At 41.4% G+C, this 18,608-nt stretch overlaps 1 protein-coding gene across 1 annotated transcript in view; it reads right to left on the reverse strand.

Moving 5' to 3' along the window:
* Positions 1-17,286, reverse strand: part of dop1b (DOP1 leucine zipper like protein B) — a 51,028-nt gene extending 33,742 nt beyond the window's left edge. The window contains exons 1-11 of the mRNA XM_035409715.1: positions 16,780-17,286; positions 10,355-10,530; positions 8,915-9,096; positions 7,328-7,498; positions 6,523-6,712; positions 6,296-6,394; positions 4,696-4,819; positions 4,142-4,251; positions 1,579-1,690; positions 816-936; positions 393-512 (exon numbers count right to left, since the gene is read on the reverse strand). Coding sequence (XP_035265606.1) covers positions 393-512; positions 816-936; positions 1,579-1,690; positions 4,142-4,251; positions 4,696-4,819; positions 6,296-6,394; positions 6,523-6,712; positions 7,328-7,498; positions 8,915-9,096; positions 10,355-10,492 — 1,367 coding nt within the window. The 5' untranslated portion in view covers positions 10,493-10,530; positions 16,780-17,286. The remainder of the gene's footprint in view (positions 1-392; positions 513-815; positions 937-1,578; positions 1,691-4,141; positions 4,252-4,695; positions 4,820-6,295; positions 6,395-6,522; positions 6,713-7,327; positions 7,499-8,914; positions 9,097-10,354; positions 10,531-16,779) is intronic.
* Between the last annotated feature and the right edge of the window lie 1,322 nt (positions 17,287-18,608).

Below are 18,608 nucleotides of genomic sequence, written 5' to 3' on the forward strand. Positions count from 1 at the left end.
AATTTTAAATTTTAATTTTTTTTAAATGGGCCACCCTGCTGATAAACTGACTGCAAATGTATGCATACAACAGTAATTTTAACATCAAAGCATTTTTAGAAAAATAACCTTAGTGTTCAATAAATTGTGAATTGACAACTTTAAAGGTATGAGAGGGGAGGGTGTGCAAAACCAGATACAACGCGGTTAGGGGCCTGGGCTAGCAAACAAAAGTTTTAAGGTTCACTTCCTGGATTGTGCAATGGCACTGCACCAATGAGAAAAGCTACTGCCTAACCTGAAGTGCTTCAGTAAATATTTGTCATTATCAATGGATAAGACTGGAAACCTGTAATGTGTAGGTGTGTGTATGTGTGTTATGAACAGTGCTTAGCCAATGACAGCAGTCTTACCTGAGGGAGGCCTGGAAGCACTTGCTCATGTAGTCCCACAGGTACTCTGTGCTCATGGAGCTGATCAGCATGTTCACTGTCTTGATGATCTCAGAGGCATTCTTGTTCTCTTTGATTTTACTGCAAAGGGAACACTAAGGTTAAACATACACAGGCAGTCTCATTCACCAAATTCTGTTTCCTCGAATGTCCCCGACAGTGATGTGTGCATTCCATGTGCATTTTAAAGCATAGACAATGATTATAGTTTTACTTCCTGGTGTTTAATCATTTTTAAGCCAGATCCACAGATCAGTGGCTTCACCATATTTAAATCAATCCAGTTTCCCACACCATTCTAACATTGGTACAATATGTGTCCTGAACGTGTTTTGGGCCTTTGCTAAAGTGATCATGGTCCGTTTCACACAGTGATCTCCTCACCTGGTCATCTGGTTTCCTGTGAAGCTGGAGTTGAGATCAGCATCCTCCCCCAACATCTCCCTGCAGTACCGGTAGAAAGCCCTGACCACCTCCAGCATCAGCTCACCTGTGATCTGAGGACCTACACACACACACACACACACACACATTTACAAACACAAACACACAAACATACACACGTGCACGCACACACAAACAAACGACTAGGCTGACATATAGTGACATTTTCCATGTACAAACAATAATCATATGCATAAACAATAGATGTATTCTATTCAAAAGTTGGGGTGGCAATGTAGCATAATGGTTAGAGAACTGGGAATAAAATTCCAAGGTTGTAGGTTCAACTCCCAGGTATGCCACTGCAGTTGTACCCTTGAGCAAGAAACCTAACTGGAAGTGCTTCAAGTAAATGTGCAGCCGTACAACAAGATTATATGTAAAAGAACAGGAGCTGCGTAAATAAATCTGGGTAAGAGCATCTTCTAAATGCCAAAAATGTATGTCTTCTTCTAATATGCACAGCTATCATTTATATTTATGGTGGGAGGTATACACCATTTAGTTACAAAAATGGATGCTGCATTTTCATGCATATGGCTAATGGGTATTTGGAATCTGTTATTTGGTATCAGTGCATTACCTATCTGTGAGTTTGTGTCCCAGCGCATTATCTATTTGTATGTGTGCCAGTGCATTACCTATCAGTAATAACGTGTTCCAGTGCATTACCCATCAGTGATAACTTGTTCCAGTGCATTACCTATCTCTGGCTTGTCCAGTAGGCTGAGGATGATGCGGAATGGTCGGAGATAGGCCACGATACTCTCTGTGTCAGTCTCTTCACCCCTCTGCTGCAGGATGCTAATCAGTGCCTGGTGATAAACAACACTGCTGAAATACAGATATCTGCTATACAATACACACCACAGCTATAATATACAACATTCCTACAATACACAATACTGATGCAATCCACCACAGCCATAATACACAACATTCCTACAATACTGATTCAATCCACCACAGCTACAATACACAACATTCCTACAATACCCCACAGCTACAATGTACAATATTGATACAATCCAGCACAGGTATAATACCCCTTTGAGACATAGTGGGACAAAACACCTATTTGAATTATTGTTTATAAAAGGGAACCAATGCATTTAATAAAAATGTTCCCCTAAATTTAGACAATGGGAAAAGAAGTAGCACCTAGGAAGTGATGCAATACTTGTAGTTCCTCTGAAGTTGGGTCCACATATTTACTGAGGAAGTGCTTCCCATGTGATCCAGGTTGGTTTTTAAAAATATTTAAATATTTAGTTTTTATGAAGAATTAGAATTATAATCAGCCAATTTTATTAGGCAAAAAACAGGTGGTTTCTCGCAGTGATCATGGCACATCTATGGCACCATTTTGAAGGTTCCTTTTTTCAAGCAAAATGAGAGATTTGGCAGTATATTTGATACATTAGGTTGTTATTTTAGCTTCATGCATTCTAGTTCTACACCTATTTGCAGGACATCATGGCCATAAAAAAATTTGGTGTTGAGGTGCTAGCGAGACTACTTGTAGAAGACATTGCATCAGATGGTTCCTGGTGTTGCAAGGATGAGAGTGAGAGCAGTACTAAAGATCAGGAAAATAATGAGGGAGACCAGGAAACTGCTGAAGGTCAAGGCAATGGTGGAGATCAGGGCAGTGATGAGAAAGCAGTATTTAAAAAATCAGAGAAGGAATGGCAGTGGGAGAGAGATTCTGTTACCATTCTTGTCCCAGAATGTCTTGAAATTTCAGGTTAATTTGCCACTGATGACTTGGAGAGTCCAGTGGACATTTTCATGTGTTTGTTAACACTCTCATGCCAGAGAGTGGATACCCAGACCATGACAAGCTATACAAGATCCAACCTCTCATATCAAAACTGAGAGAAAATGATCACAAACACTACAGTCCAACAAAGTAGCAAGCTGTGGATGAAACAATGGTGAAATTCAGAGGAAGATGTTCCTTCAAGCAATATCTCCCATTGAAGCCTGTGAAGAGAGGTTACAAAATCTGGACAAGCACAAACATGGCTGTGTATGTGTCTGACTTCCAGATCTACAGTGGGAAGAATGATGGTAGATCAGCACAATACTTGGGAGATAAAGTGGTGATGTACTCTTCATTGGAAGGGGAGCATTAGGTATACTTTGACAACTATTTCACTTCTGTGCCTTTACTGCATACCATGACGGAGAGAAATCTCGACTGCTGTGGGACAGTGAGAGTGAGGTCCAACAGAAAGCATCTGCCAGCTTTGAAGACTGAGAGGAAGCTTCACAGGGGATAATCGGACTTTGCTGTGAGCTCAGATGGAATTAATTGTGTTAGATGGAAAGATAAGTGTGACAAGAAATGAGAAAGATGCAACTTAAATTCTAATTCCCTGCCCAAAAGCGATTGTTCACTACAAAAAATATATGAGCTGTGTTGACAAAGCAGATGTGCTGAAGACTCTATATGCCATTGACCAGAAGAGCAGAATGTTGTTGGACAGGCTTCTCTGGCATTTCATTGCTGTCACTGTTGTGAATGTGCACATCTTGTTCAAGCAGCAATTCCCAAATGACAGAATGTGACTGAAGGGCTTCTGTTGCTCTGTGGTGACCAGCTTGACTCACAACAAAAGGCCAGAAGATGAGTTTCAATGAAGAAAAGAGACTGTCTAGTAAGAGAAGAACAGGCTAGACACAGGTCAGGCACTACACACCTTACATAAAAACACAAATCTGATGCAGTTCATCTTCCACTACAAAGCAACTCAAGACAGAACCGCATCGCACAAAATGGATGTGTGTTGAGTCCAATGTAGGGTTGTGTTTAAATAATTAATTGTTTAGAAAATTAATTGATGAATTGGCAAAATAATTGTTTAGAAAATGAACGGATTAAATAATTGTTTGGAAAATGAATTAACAACTTGATAAAATAATTGTTTGCTGGTACATGCTGGATGATCCTGTCAGCACCCCTTAATGTGTGGTGGTCGCTGGGAGAAATCACAAACTGATTTTTGACCCTGACCCAATTTTATCTTAGTTTGATGACTCATTTATGTCAATAAATGACTACGACTCATTTATGTCAGTAAAGTTAAAGCGCTGCAAAAATTCCCGTGCCCGTGTCTCAAAAGGATACATAACACTACTATAAAACACTACATCTGCAATACATCATACTGACACAGTACAAGCCACTACAATATACAACACTGCTATACAATACACACTGCACAGACCACATATACAAAACACACCACATGCTGACTGACCTGTACCAGCAGCTGTCTGGAGTATTTGTGAAAGTAGAAGGCCGTGTGCTCCTCCAGCGTGCGAGACAGTTGGGGGTCTGGTGCCTGCATGTTGCCTTTAATATCCATGCCTGAAACACAGAGGCAGTTAAACAGACAAATACAAACTCACAAACACATCACTGGCACCGCAATACATATGCAATTACTAGATCCACAGAAACAGTATATTGGACAGCAAAAAATGTACAATGAAAGTGCTTGTGTGTCTTTGGCAGACGATGTTTATTCAGTCTTGGTCTTGGATCAGCCAATCAGCCTCTGTTTATTTTTCTTTTGATCTTACACCACAGTGGGCACAAATCTACCAGTTACTCTCTTATGTGGATCAATACTGATTACTGGAGTCAGAGTAGCCAATAGGAATGAAACTATCACTCCTCAATAGAGATGCACGATATGGAAATTCTGGGGCTGGGGATATAACAATGCAAGAAATGCAAAGTGCAACCAAGTTTCCACATTTATGAAAACAGTAGATGAGCCTAGATGAGTAGGTGAGGTGAGCTCTGTACCCAGAAGCCAGGCGTACAGCCTTCTGTTCAGCGACATGTCTCTTCTCAGTAGAGTGAGGGAGGCTGCAGACACAATGGTGACCACGTCATCCCGGGTCATAGGAATGCAGGCCTCTGTTGGATCCTGAGGAGAACAGCAAGATAAGATGGGTTTACCAGGAGAAAGGGTGTGTGGGCACACAAAATCTCTCCAGCCTCGGTGACCGCTGGTTGTCCAACAAACTCCAGAACATTGGCACCTCACACAGAATGAGTGTCAGATAGAAAAGATTGCAGGAGAATTAAGTTGTGTGCTGCTGAAACTAGCATGAAGAAGCAATGTTTCAGTGAGGATCAGGAATGCATGCGTGATTGTGTCCTGAAATCTACTCAACAGGAAATCACACTTTGAGAAATGAACAGCCAAAATGGAAGAACTAGGAAACCAGCCACCTGGCCCACAGCACTGGGCCATCCAATATGTCCAAAATAAAGCCAATACACCCCCCAAAAGAGGCCACATCAAGGTGGCACTGTCCCAACAAGATTCAACAGGGTGTAGATGCAGAAGAAAATGACTAATGAGAAGAAGGAAAGGTCATAAACGGTGACAATCTCTTTTTTAGAAGTCAAATCTTATTTTTATCCCAATTCGGGAAGCCCAGTTTGTGGTATTCATGCTCATCACTGCAGCCTCCTTTCTCAATTTGGGAGAGTGCAGACAATCACAGCCTCTCCTCAGATATCAGATGCTGATCATTTTCACTCATCAGTCCACCAGTTAAGTTTGCACAGACACTGAGTCACTGGAGCACAATAAGACACTGATGTTCCCAAGGGCAGGACATTGCTCATTATGTGCTTCCCTGCTGCCAAAGTCAGCACTGACAAGGTCCAGGCTCAATACCAAACTTTAGGGCCCATCCACACCTTGGAACAGTGCCCTAACAGGATGAGCCATCCAGCAACCTCCAGATGATTTCTTATTACATTTCAGAGTGAATTACTAATCAAAAAGGTATATCCAGGGAAACGTACATGACTGACATTTAGACAATCATACACTCCACATACAGATCTAGTTATTTTATCTAGTTATCTGAAGAGACTCAAGTTAAATTCATCACTGAAGAGTAGAGAGCAGAGCTCCACATGGAACCTGCAACCTGGGTTCAACACTTTAACCAGCACACAACAATGCCTACCTACAGATTTTTTTTTTAATGGAGGGGATTGTTTATGAGAGATTCAATTAGGGAAGGGACAGATCACACAGCCACAAAACAAGCGACTATTATGGGATGTAGGGAGACCACGGTGGGCATTTTGTGAATAGCATTCAATGGAGAGCGAACTTGAATCACACAAAGATAAGGTCATTGTATGATTATGTTCTTTGTTATAAAGCATAATAACATAATATAACATTCTATCCACCTCACGGCAAATCGTATTTTGTAAGAAAAAACATAACTAAGCATACACATAGTTTCCTGCCCATGCTTTGTGTGTACCTATTTCAACTCAAATGCAAACCTTTGGGGTCTTTCACCTGCAGGGTTAAGTGCTTCTCTATTGGGAAGTCTGGGTGTGCAAAAAGTGTGTGTTAAGGAGGGCTCACCAGACAGCTATAGAAGGGGAAAAAGTTCAGAAGGATTTCCAGCATGTTCCGCTGCACCAGCACGTTAGAGTCCTGCAGTGACAGGCACACCGACTTCATCTGCAACAGAGATACACGCGGTTACACCGGACATGCTCGCGGTCACGCGCTTGCTTTAATGTGATCATGTGTGCTCAAAGTTACACAGTCATATGGTCTCTCTCTCTTATACACACACACACACTCACCACCAGCCGATGGTCAGAGCCCAACATATATCTTTGTTGGAGGGCAGAGCTGGTACTGTCAAAGTGTGTGACGATGAAGAGGGAGGCGGGGAGACGAACCAGGGGGCTGATCAGCACACTGCCCCACAGGGCCCCATAAAACACTTGCTGACCCACCAACAGGGACAGCTTCACCAGCAGGGCATCCGTCCTGCACCAGACAAAAAATTTAAATCATATTACATAGATTGGATTTGGAAATATTACAATCATATTCATTACCTGCAGTAGGAAAATGTTACAATTATATTACAGTACCTGAACCCGGGACATATTACAATTATATTGCATTATCTGCACCGGAGTCACATAACAGTCATATGAAATTACTTAACTATGTCATTTTTACTATGCTGTATTTACTTTGTAGTGATGTAGAACTTTGCATTTAGTGTGCAATTTTGTACAGTTTTAGAGCTGTGTTTTCACTTTGTAGTGATTTAGAGCTGTGTGTTCACCGTGTAGTGTTTTAGAGCTGTGTGTTCACTGTGTAGTGTTTTAGAGCTGTGTGTTCACTGTGTAGTGTTTTAGAGCAGTTTGTTCACTGTGTACTGTTTTAGAGCAGTTTGTTCACTGTGTAGTGTTTTAGAGCTGTGTGTTCACTGTGTAGTGTTTTAGAGTTGTGTGTTCACTGTGTAGTGTTTCAGAGCAGTGTGTTCACTGTGTAGTGATTGAGAGATGTTTGTTCACTGTGTAGTGTTTTAGAGCTGTGTGTTCTTTGTGTAGTGTTTTAGAGCTGTGTATTTTGCTCCGGGTCTCTCTGTACCTGTCATAGACCTCCAGGCCCTCCTCGAGGCCAGGAAGCAGGCCCGTGGTGAATGCCTGCAGGCTGGGCAGCAGGGCACGCTGCAGGGGCAGGAAGTAGCGCTCATACAGCGTCAGCAATGCCGGCTTCACGGACATTGCAGCATAACTCAGCAGGGGAAAGAGCCCAGAGCTGCAGGTAGGATGGGAGTCACATTACTAAGACCACACATAGGACAAAGAGAACGCACTACACAACATCACATACTGGAGAGACCATACTACACAACATCACACACTGGAAAGAACACACTACACAACATCAAACACTGAAGAGACCACACTACACAACATCACACGCAGGAGGGACCACACTACACATCATCACAGGCAGGAGAGGCCACACCACACAACATCACACACCGGACAAACTACACTACACAAAATCACATGCATGAGAGACCATACTACATAACATCACACACTGGACAAACCACACTACACAACATCACATACAGGAGAGAACACACTACAAAACATCACACACAGGAGAGACCACACTACAAAACATCACACACAGGAGAAACCACACTACACAATAGCACACACTAGACAAACCACACTACACAACATCACAAACTGGACAAACCACACTACACAATAACACACATTGCAGAGAACACATGACAAAACATCACACACTTGCAACGCACTGTATACAGTAAAGCTGCAACATGAATAAATATATCCAACCATTTCAGACTTAACGTGAATGACATTTAACCAGCAGTACTTCAGTAAACACCTGCTGCCTGAAATGTAAATAACACTTGCAGTGCATAGTGGGTTGAGTTGTTCTGAGTCTTACTGGAAGTGACCCCACCTTGTGCGAAATATTCTTACTGGAAGCAGTTGAGTGTGTTAAATGGAATCCTCCAAGCACTTTCAACCCTCTATACCCACCACCCACTAGTAAGACCCAGAGTGGCTCCAACTGCCACACACTGGAGTGCTATATAAACCTCAAGCTGGTAAATGGCTCTAGATAAAGGGTAAATAACAAATACACTACCACAATCAATCAGGTGAGACAATACTGTGCTGGGCCTAAGCTTAGCTCTCAACCACAAATCCTTCGAACAGACAGGAACAGGACTAGTGAAACATGCAGTGCTGGATGTGAGTGGAGCTGCAGTCAGAGTAACACATTAACATGGAAATGCTGAGAGAGCGTCCTGTCGTTTACAGCCAAATGCGGAGCTCAAACAGGCTAAAGGCCCAGGCAAGAGAGGCATAGCAGTGGTAGCCTCAACCTCAGACTCTCCATCTCTACTGCATGTAGAAAGGGTAGGTACAGTCTGAAATAAAAATCCTGAAATCTGAAAAAAGCTTATTTTAGTCGGTGTTGATCCTCTGAACGACCACCAGAACCGTTTCTGGTTGGAACTGCTAACCTCTTCCCATAGTACTGTATGGTTAACCTCATCAGGCTCATAGCACTGTAAGGTCCACTTCAGGCCCATAATACTGTAAAATTATCAGTCTGACAGGTGATTAATTGTGTACAGTGATTCTCAGAAACCCCGACATGGTACATCCAGGTAAGTACCTGTATATGAAGAGATCCTTGGCAAGCCATTTGGTGCCGATGATCTTGAAGATGACCTCATAGGTCTCCAGAGCCTTAAGGTGCACACCGCTGGGCAGAGCGGGGTGGAGGCATTGCGCAAGACGCTTGCAGATGATCAGCCTCTTCGGCAGGAGGGAGTACTTCAGATTACTCTGCAGGGCCTGAGAGAGAGAAGCAGGGTGAGAGGAAGTGACATGGAGGAGGAGGAATAGAAATAAGACTTAGACATTTTTGTGTTGTCTTTATTCTACATTATCAACTTAAAGATGAATTAATTAAAATGTTAATGGGACCATTCAGACTATTTCACCAACAATCTTGGACAAACCAACATACCACACAAATGGCATGTACAAAACATTAAACTTACAAACTGCACACATCATTCACCATTCATTTTATACTACAGAGAGAGAGCAGCTACAATAAGAGAGGAAGTGAAAGCAAGGGTTCGTAGAAGACGGAATTAGAGATATTTATTACAGACACTCTTTATATCAGCAGATGCCTGAGAGACAACTGGTAGCAGCACTTAAACTGAGCCCATGGTGACTACTCCTGTTGTTCACCGTCTGACTTCTGCTTAATCTTTCTTTGGTCACGGGTTTAGCATTAACACTATATGGCAGGTGAGAGAGCTTTGCATGCTGAAGTCACAGTCCAGTTTAGGATTAGTAGAAGTGAGAATTAGGTCTCTAGCAAAGTTCCCCATCCACTTCTCCCCACTGACTAACCACGAGACTATCAGGACAGTACATTTTCATGCACACAATATACCAGATAATGGTATTTATCCTGCTTACAGTCAAATTTCAATGCTGCTGAATCCATCATGAAATATGGTAGCTAGTGATACTCCTGCACACATGGTCATTGGATGATCCAGATAAGGACATAAAGGACAATTTTAATACAACATTGAGCACAGCTTTCCCAAATATACTGCCGCTATGGAAGCTGGAGGTCAGACAGCTGCTTAGTGCTCTTACAGCCAGAAGGTCTCAGCAACCTCTAAGCTGCCTGCTCTACTCCACTGACCGCAGTTGTCTCACCAAGCGTCTCAGAGGGAACTTCTTAGTGTGGTGGCAGATAGTGAAATGGGAAGTGTCCTCACATCAGTACAGTACAACAAAAGAAGCTCCAGAAAAAACATTCAGTGCAAAGTTCAGGTTCTCGTTCCGGCCTAGAATGTTATTAACTTCCTGTTACTTTGTATAGTATTTTGAATAGTATGACAATATGGAGGACAGGAAAATAGGAAAATCTGCAAGAGAATAGTCCAGGATCATGAGAAACCCTCCCCCACACCAAAAAACACACAAGCTCGCCCACACACATATGTGTGTCTACACGTGTGCTCACATAGGCACGCACACACCACGTGCACACACACACACACACACACACACAGATATGCACCTTGTTCAGCTTGCCCAGAGAGGAGATGAGGTCGGCCCATTCGCTGGAGGACTCAAAGTTTCGGAGAGCTTTCTCGATGACGGCCGAGTAGCTCCGGTATCGGTAGTCATTCAGCAGCTCCTGTTCCTCTGGGTCCATGGTGGCTCACTGCAGTCCCAGCATGCTCAATGTTAGCTCTTGGAGTGCAAACAAGACAAAGGCCATTTAGTCAAGACCCTCAGCTCTACTTTCCTCCTTAATCTATTCATTGGGCAGCACAGTACTGCAGTGGTTAGCACTGTTGACACACAAGAAGGAGGCTCCGGGTTTGAGTCCCGGCCAAATCATCTCTGCATGGAGTTTGCATGTTCTCCCTGTGTTTGTGTGGGTTTTTGCCGGATACTCAGGTTTTCTGCCAGTAGGTATGCTCCTGCCATTGCCCTTGACCAAGGCACTGACCTCAGCACTGGAGTTGGCTCCCGGGCACTGCACTATGGGTGCCCACTACTCCTAAGTAACCAGGATGGGTCAGAGGACAAATTACCTGACAGGGATCAATAAAGTGCATCATCTTATCTAAACCCCCCTCCACCTGTCTGTATAACTCTACCCAGTACCCACAATCTTAAACGCTTCTCAGTTTTTGCTTTTTCTAGACCAATCAATACTGAAGCTCTCTAATGTATTTTACACATCCAATGAACTCTTCTGAAAGTCTTCACTTCTCCACACATTTGTTCTAAAACTCCTTTATCTGTGTTTTAACCTCAGTTAAAATGTAGTCATTTAGCAGATGCTTTTCACCAGTGTATTTCTCATGGAAAGCAAACTCCATAATTTGCTAGAGATAGAGGTAACAGTTATGATCAGATAAGTATTACTGTCAAGGCACCAAATGCTACTGAATTTCTTTTTTTAGAGGCTTTTACACTTCCACATTCTAAATATCATACCATTCAAAATCTCTCTGCACCTCCACACAATGCTCTCAAATTATTTTACAGTATCTTAATTCCACAACTCCACCAGGAAGCTCCTCTCATTTTCACATGCGCGTATCTCAAAGATTGGGAAGTTATGAGCTACGTCAGAGAGCAGAGTGCATGATTTGCTCTTATATTAAGTTTAAGCTCTGCTGCCTCACTAACACTCTCCTCACATTCCATGTTCCAGCAGGTGAAGGACATGGAGCTGCAAGGGTTCCAGCAGGTCAGTCATGAATGAGGAGCCCTGTTGCTGAGCTGGTCACTGGTCAGTGTTGGGACAAACAATGGGGAAGAGAGGCAAGGGAACACACACACACAATGACTTCTTTCACCAGTGTGTCCCTGACCTTTCTGTTGACTGGACAGCACTACTAAGACTGTCAGATTGCAATCCATTGAAAAACAAGCTGGTATTCAGGACACAAAATGCAAACATGATCCTTGTTTTTCCAAAGCTATCCATGTCTCTTAGAAATGTACAAACGCGTCACGTATACACAACTGAAGATTTTTTTTCAGCAAAATTCCCACACCCCGGAAAAAGAAAAACTAAATTTCACCATTAACATTCCCATAACAGGAAACTGACAACTTAACAGCTTTAATAGCAAATGTGTAGGACAGGAAACAACAAAAGAGCCTGAGGAGCACAGGAGGAAATATGATAAAGCAGATGAAACGCTACATAGAGATCAGTCAATACTGTAGCATTAGCATGACAGCCCTCAGCCTGCCATCCTAAATGTAAAAGCAAAGGCGTTGGTCAGGCCTGCCCTCCTATATGTGAAAGCAAACATAGGCTTTGGTCAGGACCGCGCTTCATGTGGAAAAGTTGTTGCCCTGGAGGTATTACAGGGTATAATGTACCAGCCTATATGAGGACAGGGATGCCTGCTCAGCACAGCTGGTGGGCAAAGGGAGAGTGAAAGGCATGATTCTCTCTTGGGTAATCACACACACACACACACACAGCACATACATGTACACATACACTCACACACATGAATGACTAACACATATGCAGCACATACACATACATATGCACATGCATGCATGTGCACACACACACACAAAAACACACACAACAAAATACAATATAATATAACTCAAATTATGTTAATGGAATCACAGACAGAATGCTTCAGTTCTTCAGCTTCTGTGTTGTACCCCATGCAGAAATTTCACTATTTCCACTTTGTTATACCTCACACATATTGGTTAATGAATAATATTAATGTGCATATAAATGCAATCCTTTATAATACAAATTTACACACATACAAATGTATCATATTTGGGCTACAGCAAGACGTGTGCATGACACTATTAACTGGTAACAAAATGCCCATCGGAACGTCCTGTGTTTTGGCTTTGAGCCCACGCCAGACATAAACCCATCTGTCAGCACAGTCCCCCGACCCCACCGACTCTCGCTGCTCCTGCAGCACGAGCGGGAGCGAACAAGCCAGTCTGAGCAGCACAGCGGCTTGCTTTCCATTGCAAATCAGCAGGGCTCCGTCGAAAGACACCAGCACCCCATGCACGCATACACACGAACATACACATCCAAGTGCACACGCACACACAAACGTGCACACTCGTGTTTACAAGCAGAGCAGGGCCCGTAATGGGTTGGCTGGTGCGGGAGAGCAAAACAAACAGACCGTAGCAGAGAATCTTTGGAGGCATCACCTCACATGGTGTTCGGTGCAGACAAAGCCAGCGGAAAATGGGAACCAGTCACAGCTGCAACCAAAAACCAGCAAAGATAGAGTAACTACCTTTTTTGATAAACAAATGCCATTGGGATATTGTGGTCAGAAAACCTGTGGTGGGACCACAACAGTGCTGGTTTGAATTCCAGTGTGCAGGGTTCCCTGAATGGGCCATACAAACTCTGAGTATGTAGTCTAAAACACAGGCTTTCTAAATGACCTGGACAATTGCTCTCATTTGCCTCAGAAAAAGCATGCAGCCAGGTAAATGTATGTTTATTTTAATTAGCTGCAAGTTGCTGTGCTTAAAAGTGTTTTCAAAGAAAATCAATAATGGAACGTAATGGTACTGCTGGATGTGGACTAATTTGAAAACTACTCATTAGCAACCTTACAGTGATCTTACATTTCCATAGAACTGAGAAAGTATAACTTGGGATAGTCTTTTTCACATTAATTTAGTCCCCAACCATGATCTCAATAGCTCTGAGCAACATGCAAGGGCATTCCACCAAAAATCTGCATACAGAACTGAACCACGTTTGAATCCTTCCTCTACTCTCAGAAAAGGTTAGAAGAAATCTGGACTTGACCTGAAAATCAGCAGCAGAGCTTAATGAAACTGGATATTGTTTCTGACAATCAGCATCCTCGCTGCTGCTCAGCTCCAGGGTCAGAGGTCAAGCTGGGTGGGAGATTATGTGAGTGCTTGCCTGCCACAGTCAGAAGCAACCATGCCACTGAACTCCTTGTGTCTTAATTCCCAGAAATGCAATTAGAAGTAGGTTTACCATACACAATCCCAAAACAACAGCCCATCCATAAAGTAAGAACTTAATGTATTTTGGGCTGATGCACAGCACTACTGATATTGTATTGCAAAAGGTAATAGAAAATGAATTATTTATTCATGGGAACAGTAAGATATGCACACCACATCATAGTGAGAGCACAAAGAACACATCCTCTTTTGTGTGCTATTTTTGCAATGCAAGTGAATGCAGTCATTCAAATTAACATGACAAAACCAACTAAACCCACAGACACCACATAGATTTACAGATACTGTCTCTAGAATACAACTACCAGCAGTTTTTAAAAAATTAAACAAAAAATGGTTGGGAAAATAGTTATTAATTTATTTGTTCGACCAGCTACCAATCCTGTCTGTTGACATCTATTCTGGTAACTAATTACACAGGGTGTTGAAAAGTGAAACTTGCAGCTGCTGTGGGACAGGAGAATGGTATGTCAGTACCTGAGATGTAACTGCTACAGTATGCTTTAGCCTTTTGTTTGACCTGCATGATATAAAAGACCGCACTGTAGATAAGGGCTGCACCTAAGACTGTGTACTTACTGGGTGGGAAGTCTTAGCTCTGTCCATAACTTCAATTGCCAGACAACCTGATGTGGCAAAGTATATTTCAGGAAGACATAATGCTGGAGTTTGGCAGGGGGGTTGAGAAGTACTGAGGAAGTGAGATGTAAAAAAGCAGGTGTTCCATGAGAACACATTGATTATTTTTTGTGCAGGAGACTAGGCTTAGGCCTAAGTCTGGGAGACGCACTTTGGTGAGACTTAAACAGTCTGCATTCCTTCTGCTATGAGAAGTCTTTTTTACTGACTGGTGTGAAATACAGGGGTTGTAATTGAATGAAAATACACTGCGGGTGCTTCCACAACCAAGCTCAGCACAAAGTTAAGCAAAGCCAGCATCTTTCTCTTTTTGAAAAAATAATGCTTCATAGACGCTTGTCCTGGCAACTGAAAATAATGTTGCAGCACAACTTTCACTAAAGAAATACAGTGAGCTGTCAAAGGCAGACCAAAGAATTCGCAGTATTTGTGTGCACAGTCATTTCATCTCAGATCTCAGGGCATTATGTAATCTCATCATTGATGTTAAACCCCAAGACATATGCCCGCAGACATGTGCACACAGACACACACACATCTAATCAGGTTTATTTGCAGCACGTTGTGTGCTATCAGCAAAGATTAAGCCCACCGACATCATCTGGCTCAGGGCTTCCAGAGCTTTAACACAACACTCATCTTGGTATGACGTCATCGTCTCCGCCTCTAAAGTTGTTCTATCACTCTGTCACTCAAGGTCTCTTCACTGATCAAAATATTCAAACTACAGTTTAACACAAAAGTAAACCTGAAACTACACTCGAGACTGGGAGCCCAATAACCCCCTCCCCCATTCGCAAGACCACTGCCATGACTACAGTAGAAGGAACTACACTGGAACATGACAGTGTGGATTTTACAGTTTAGTACACAGCTGAGGAAATTGATTTTATTCAGCAGATTGCTGATTATATATGGTTGGGCGTTGCGTCTTATATTTGCCATGCACATATTCGTACCGCATGCACAGAAAACTATGCATCTATGGCCTGGCCAAGCTAAGCTATAGATGCATATATATATATATATATACTTTAACGTTGTATTACATATTCATCGGTGTTACCCCCCTTGGGTGAGCGGTCCAGTGGTCGTATGGGCCACTATGGCAAGCCATTTTAGCTTTAATTAAACACAAATTCAATTCTAACTAGTTAGAATGCAAATTTTTGATAGCAGAAATTCAGTTGTAACTAATTATAATGTGCATTTCTGATATCAGAAATTAGATTTTAACTATTTAAAATGCATATTATTGATATCGTAAATTAAATTTTAACTAGTTAAAATGCCAATTTCTGATATCTGATATCATAAAATCAATTATTGATATCAACAATATAATTTCAACTAGTTAAAATACCAATTTCTGATATCATGCATTCAATTTTTTTGATATCAATAATTACATTTAAATTCTTGATATCAAAAATTGTATTTATGACATCAAGTATTGGTATTTGACCTAGTTAAAATTTTATTTCAGTTATCAACAATTTCCATTTGAACTAGTTAAAATTGAATTCATGATATCAGATATTGGTATTTTAACTAGTTGAAATTATATTGTTGATATCAATAATTGATTTTATGATATCAGAAATTGGAATTTTAACTAGGTCAAATTCCAACTCCCATTGAACTTTTAAAATCTCACTAATTAAAATAGAATTTCCGATATCAAGAATTGGCATTTTAACTAGTTAAAACTGAATTACTGATATCAATAATATGCATTTTAACTAGTTAAAATCGAATTTATGATATTAGAAATACACATAGTTACAACTGAATTTCTGATATCCAGAATTTGCATTCTAACTAGTTATAATTGAATTTGTGATATCCTCCAGAAATGAATTAAAGCTAGAACGGCTTGCCATAGGGCCACCGACTAGCTCAAAATTATGGTGCGTTTGTTACGCGCTACCATTCGATTTAAAAACCTCATCACTTGTTGATGCCAGTTTCCGTTCAGAGCTGAAAATGATCGTGATTAATAATGACGTAAAATTATATCTATCCGTTGAGTAGGCTATCTGGATTAGGCAACATACGTATAGCCTATTAAAATACTACAAAATGCTACAAGACATCAGTATGCACCCGGGAAGCGGTATGGTTATTTTATACATTGTGTTCACAATATACTGTGTTTGCACTCACGGTGAAACCATTTACATAAACGCTGTTTATTTACGTGTCGATTAAAAATTCCAATAATTAAGCCGAAGCGTCTATTGTCGTGCGGCTGTGTCTCACTTGGGGGAAAGATCTTGGAAGAACACGAAACAGGCGACGAAATGGGATAAGCAAATGACTCACCTACTGCAACACGAGCTGTTTTGGTGCGATCTTTTCTTTCCACTGACAATCAACTGTTTTTGACGAATTGACCAGTTCACAAAATGAAAATCTGTACCAGTGCCATATAAAAATTAAACTAAGAGAGATCTTTTACCGCTAGTGATGGTGTAAACGTGGGGCGTGCAAAAACTAAAAATAAATAACGTGACCGAGTTATATACATCCCTTTTCTGCTGTCGGATGAGCTGCTTGATGGCTGGAATTCTGAACTCAGCTGATTCCGCACTGCAAATACTTCCTGGTGAGAGAGGCGCGGACGAGGCAATGGGTGGGGAGATGAATGATTGGGAGGTGGTCGAGAAGTTGCCGTTTGTAATTTTCTTTGAATGGGATGTCTCCATCCATTCACATTCATTGCGACGTACGCAGGTTCAAGCGTAATAGCGGGGTTAAAACACGACCCCCGTCCCTTCTGCACTGCGCTGTTTCATAAACGTGGCAAAAAAGCCAAGTGGCTATGTCTGCGTTGTTCTACCCGTGTGTTGGTACGTTCCAGGATCTGCGCTGTTTACAAACCTCTCACTTGCCTGTCACATATGTAAGCCAGCCTCCCCTCCCTCTGCTGCAAGAAGATAGATCCTGGTATGGGCCTATTATTAAAAACATGATACGTTATATGAGTTGGCAGTTTTACTGTACTGCATGCGGTATTCTCTATCGTTGGTGGAGGCTTTCAAAGAAGGAACGATAATGAAATAATGGTAGCTCTGGAGTGTAACGTGTAGGCTATGTATATGCCCAATTAGGACGAAGTCGAAGTGATTTGAAACAACGTATGTACCCGACTCCGTTAGTGATATTCAGTACAACTGCATTTCATAGTTTCCGTAATTTGTACATTTTTCATTATGGACAGGATGATTAGTGTTGTGTGACATATTGCATGTTTATTTTGAGGATCGTAGAATCTGGAAAAGGAAAATTCAAACAAACCCAGGGGGAAAGGTGGATCAGATTATTCGACCTGAGTTTACCAATACAAACCAGCCTCCTCCATTTATTTCACTTATGTGTGTAGACATCACCAACCTATTCCTCCTCATAATTGCTGGTAAATAACTTTAATTAAGAAAGAAATGAAGAATAAATATAAGAAAGACATAAAAGCCACATATTAGACATTTCAATTTTTTATAGTTTCACTTTAGATACAATTTGGGGAAAACATATAGAAGACAAATTTGAAAAAGTACATAATTATTATCATTATTCCAAAATGTAACCTTATACATACCTCCAATGTTACTGTATGTTATAACTCCAACCACACACAAGCACGCACAAGCCCTTGGCCACAAATGTGACATATTTGTAAAAGATTAAATCCAGAAAAATTAAATGCTTTCTGTTACATAATATTGGGGTCAATGTGTTTGAATGCACTGGTAGGCATGCAACTTCAATCACACCATTTCATACAAGGCAGCCATATATGACAAAATTGATTCATCTTATTTTTGTAGATGGGTGGACTATTAGCCTTCACAGCACTTGATCGTAGGGGCTCCCTTGAGGCAGTGAGCTCAAACTTACAGTGCCTTGCAAAGACATTCAGACCCTTGTACAGTTTTCATATTTTAATTTAGAAACTAATATTTGTTGTTAATACAATATACTCCACACATGTGCAAATTACGTGAAAAGAGATACTTAAAATTTAATAAAAGCACAGATTAAAAGGCAATGATAAGGAGAAAGGTGTAAAAAATATCCAAATGTCTGGACATCCCGGTGGGCACTGTTGCCTCAATAATTAGAGTGGAAGTCACATCTTACCACCTGACCAA

This window comes from Anguilla anguilla, chromosome 3 (genome assembly GCF_013347855.1).
Source record: "Anguilla anguilla isolate fAngAng1 chromosome 3, fAngAng1.pri, whole genome shotgun sequence".
NCBI lineage: Eukaryota > Metazoa > Chordata > Actinopteri > Anguilliformes > Anguillidae > Anguilla > Anguilla anguilla.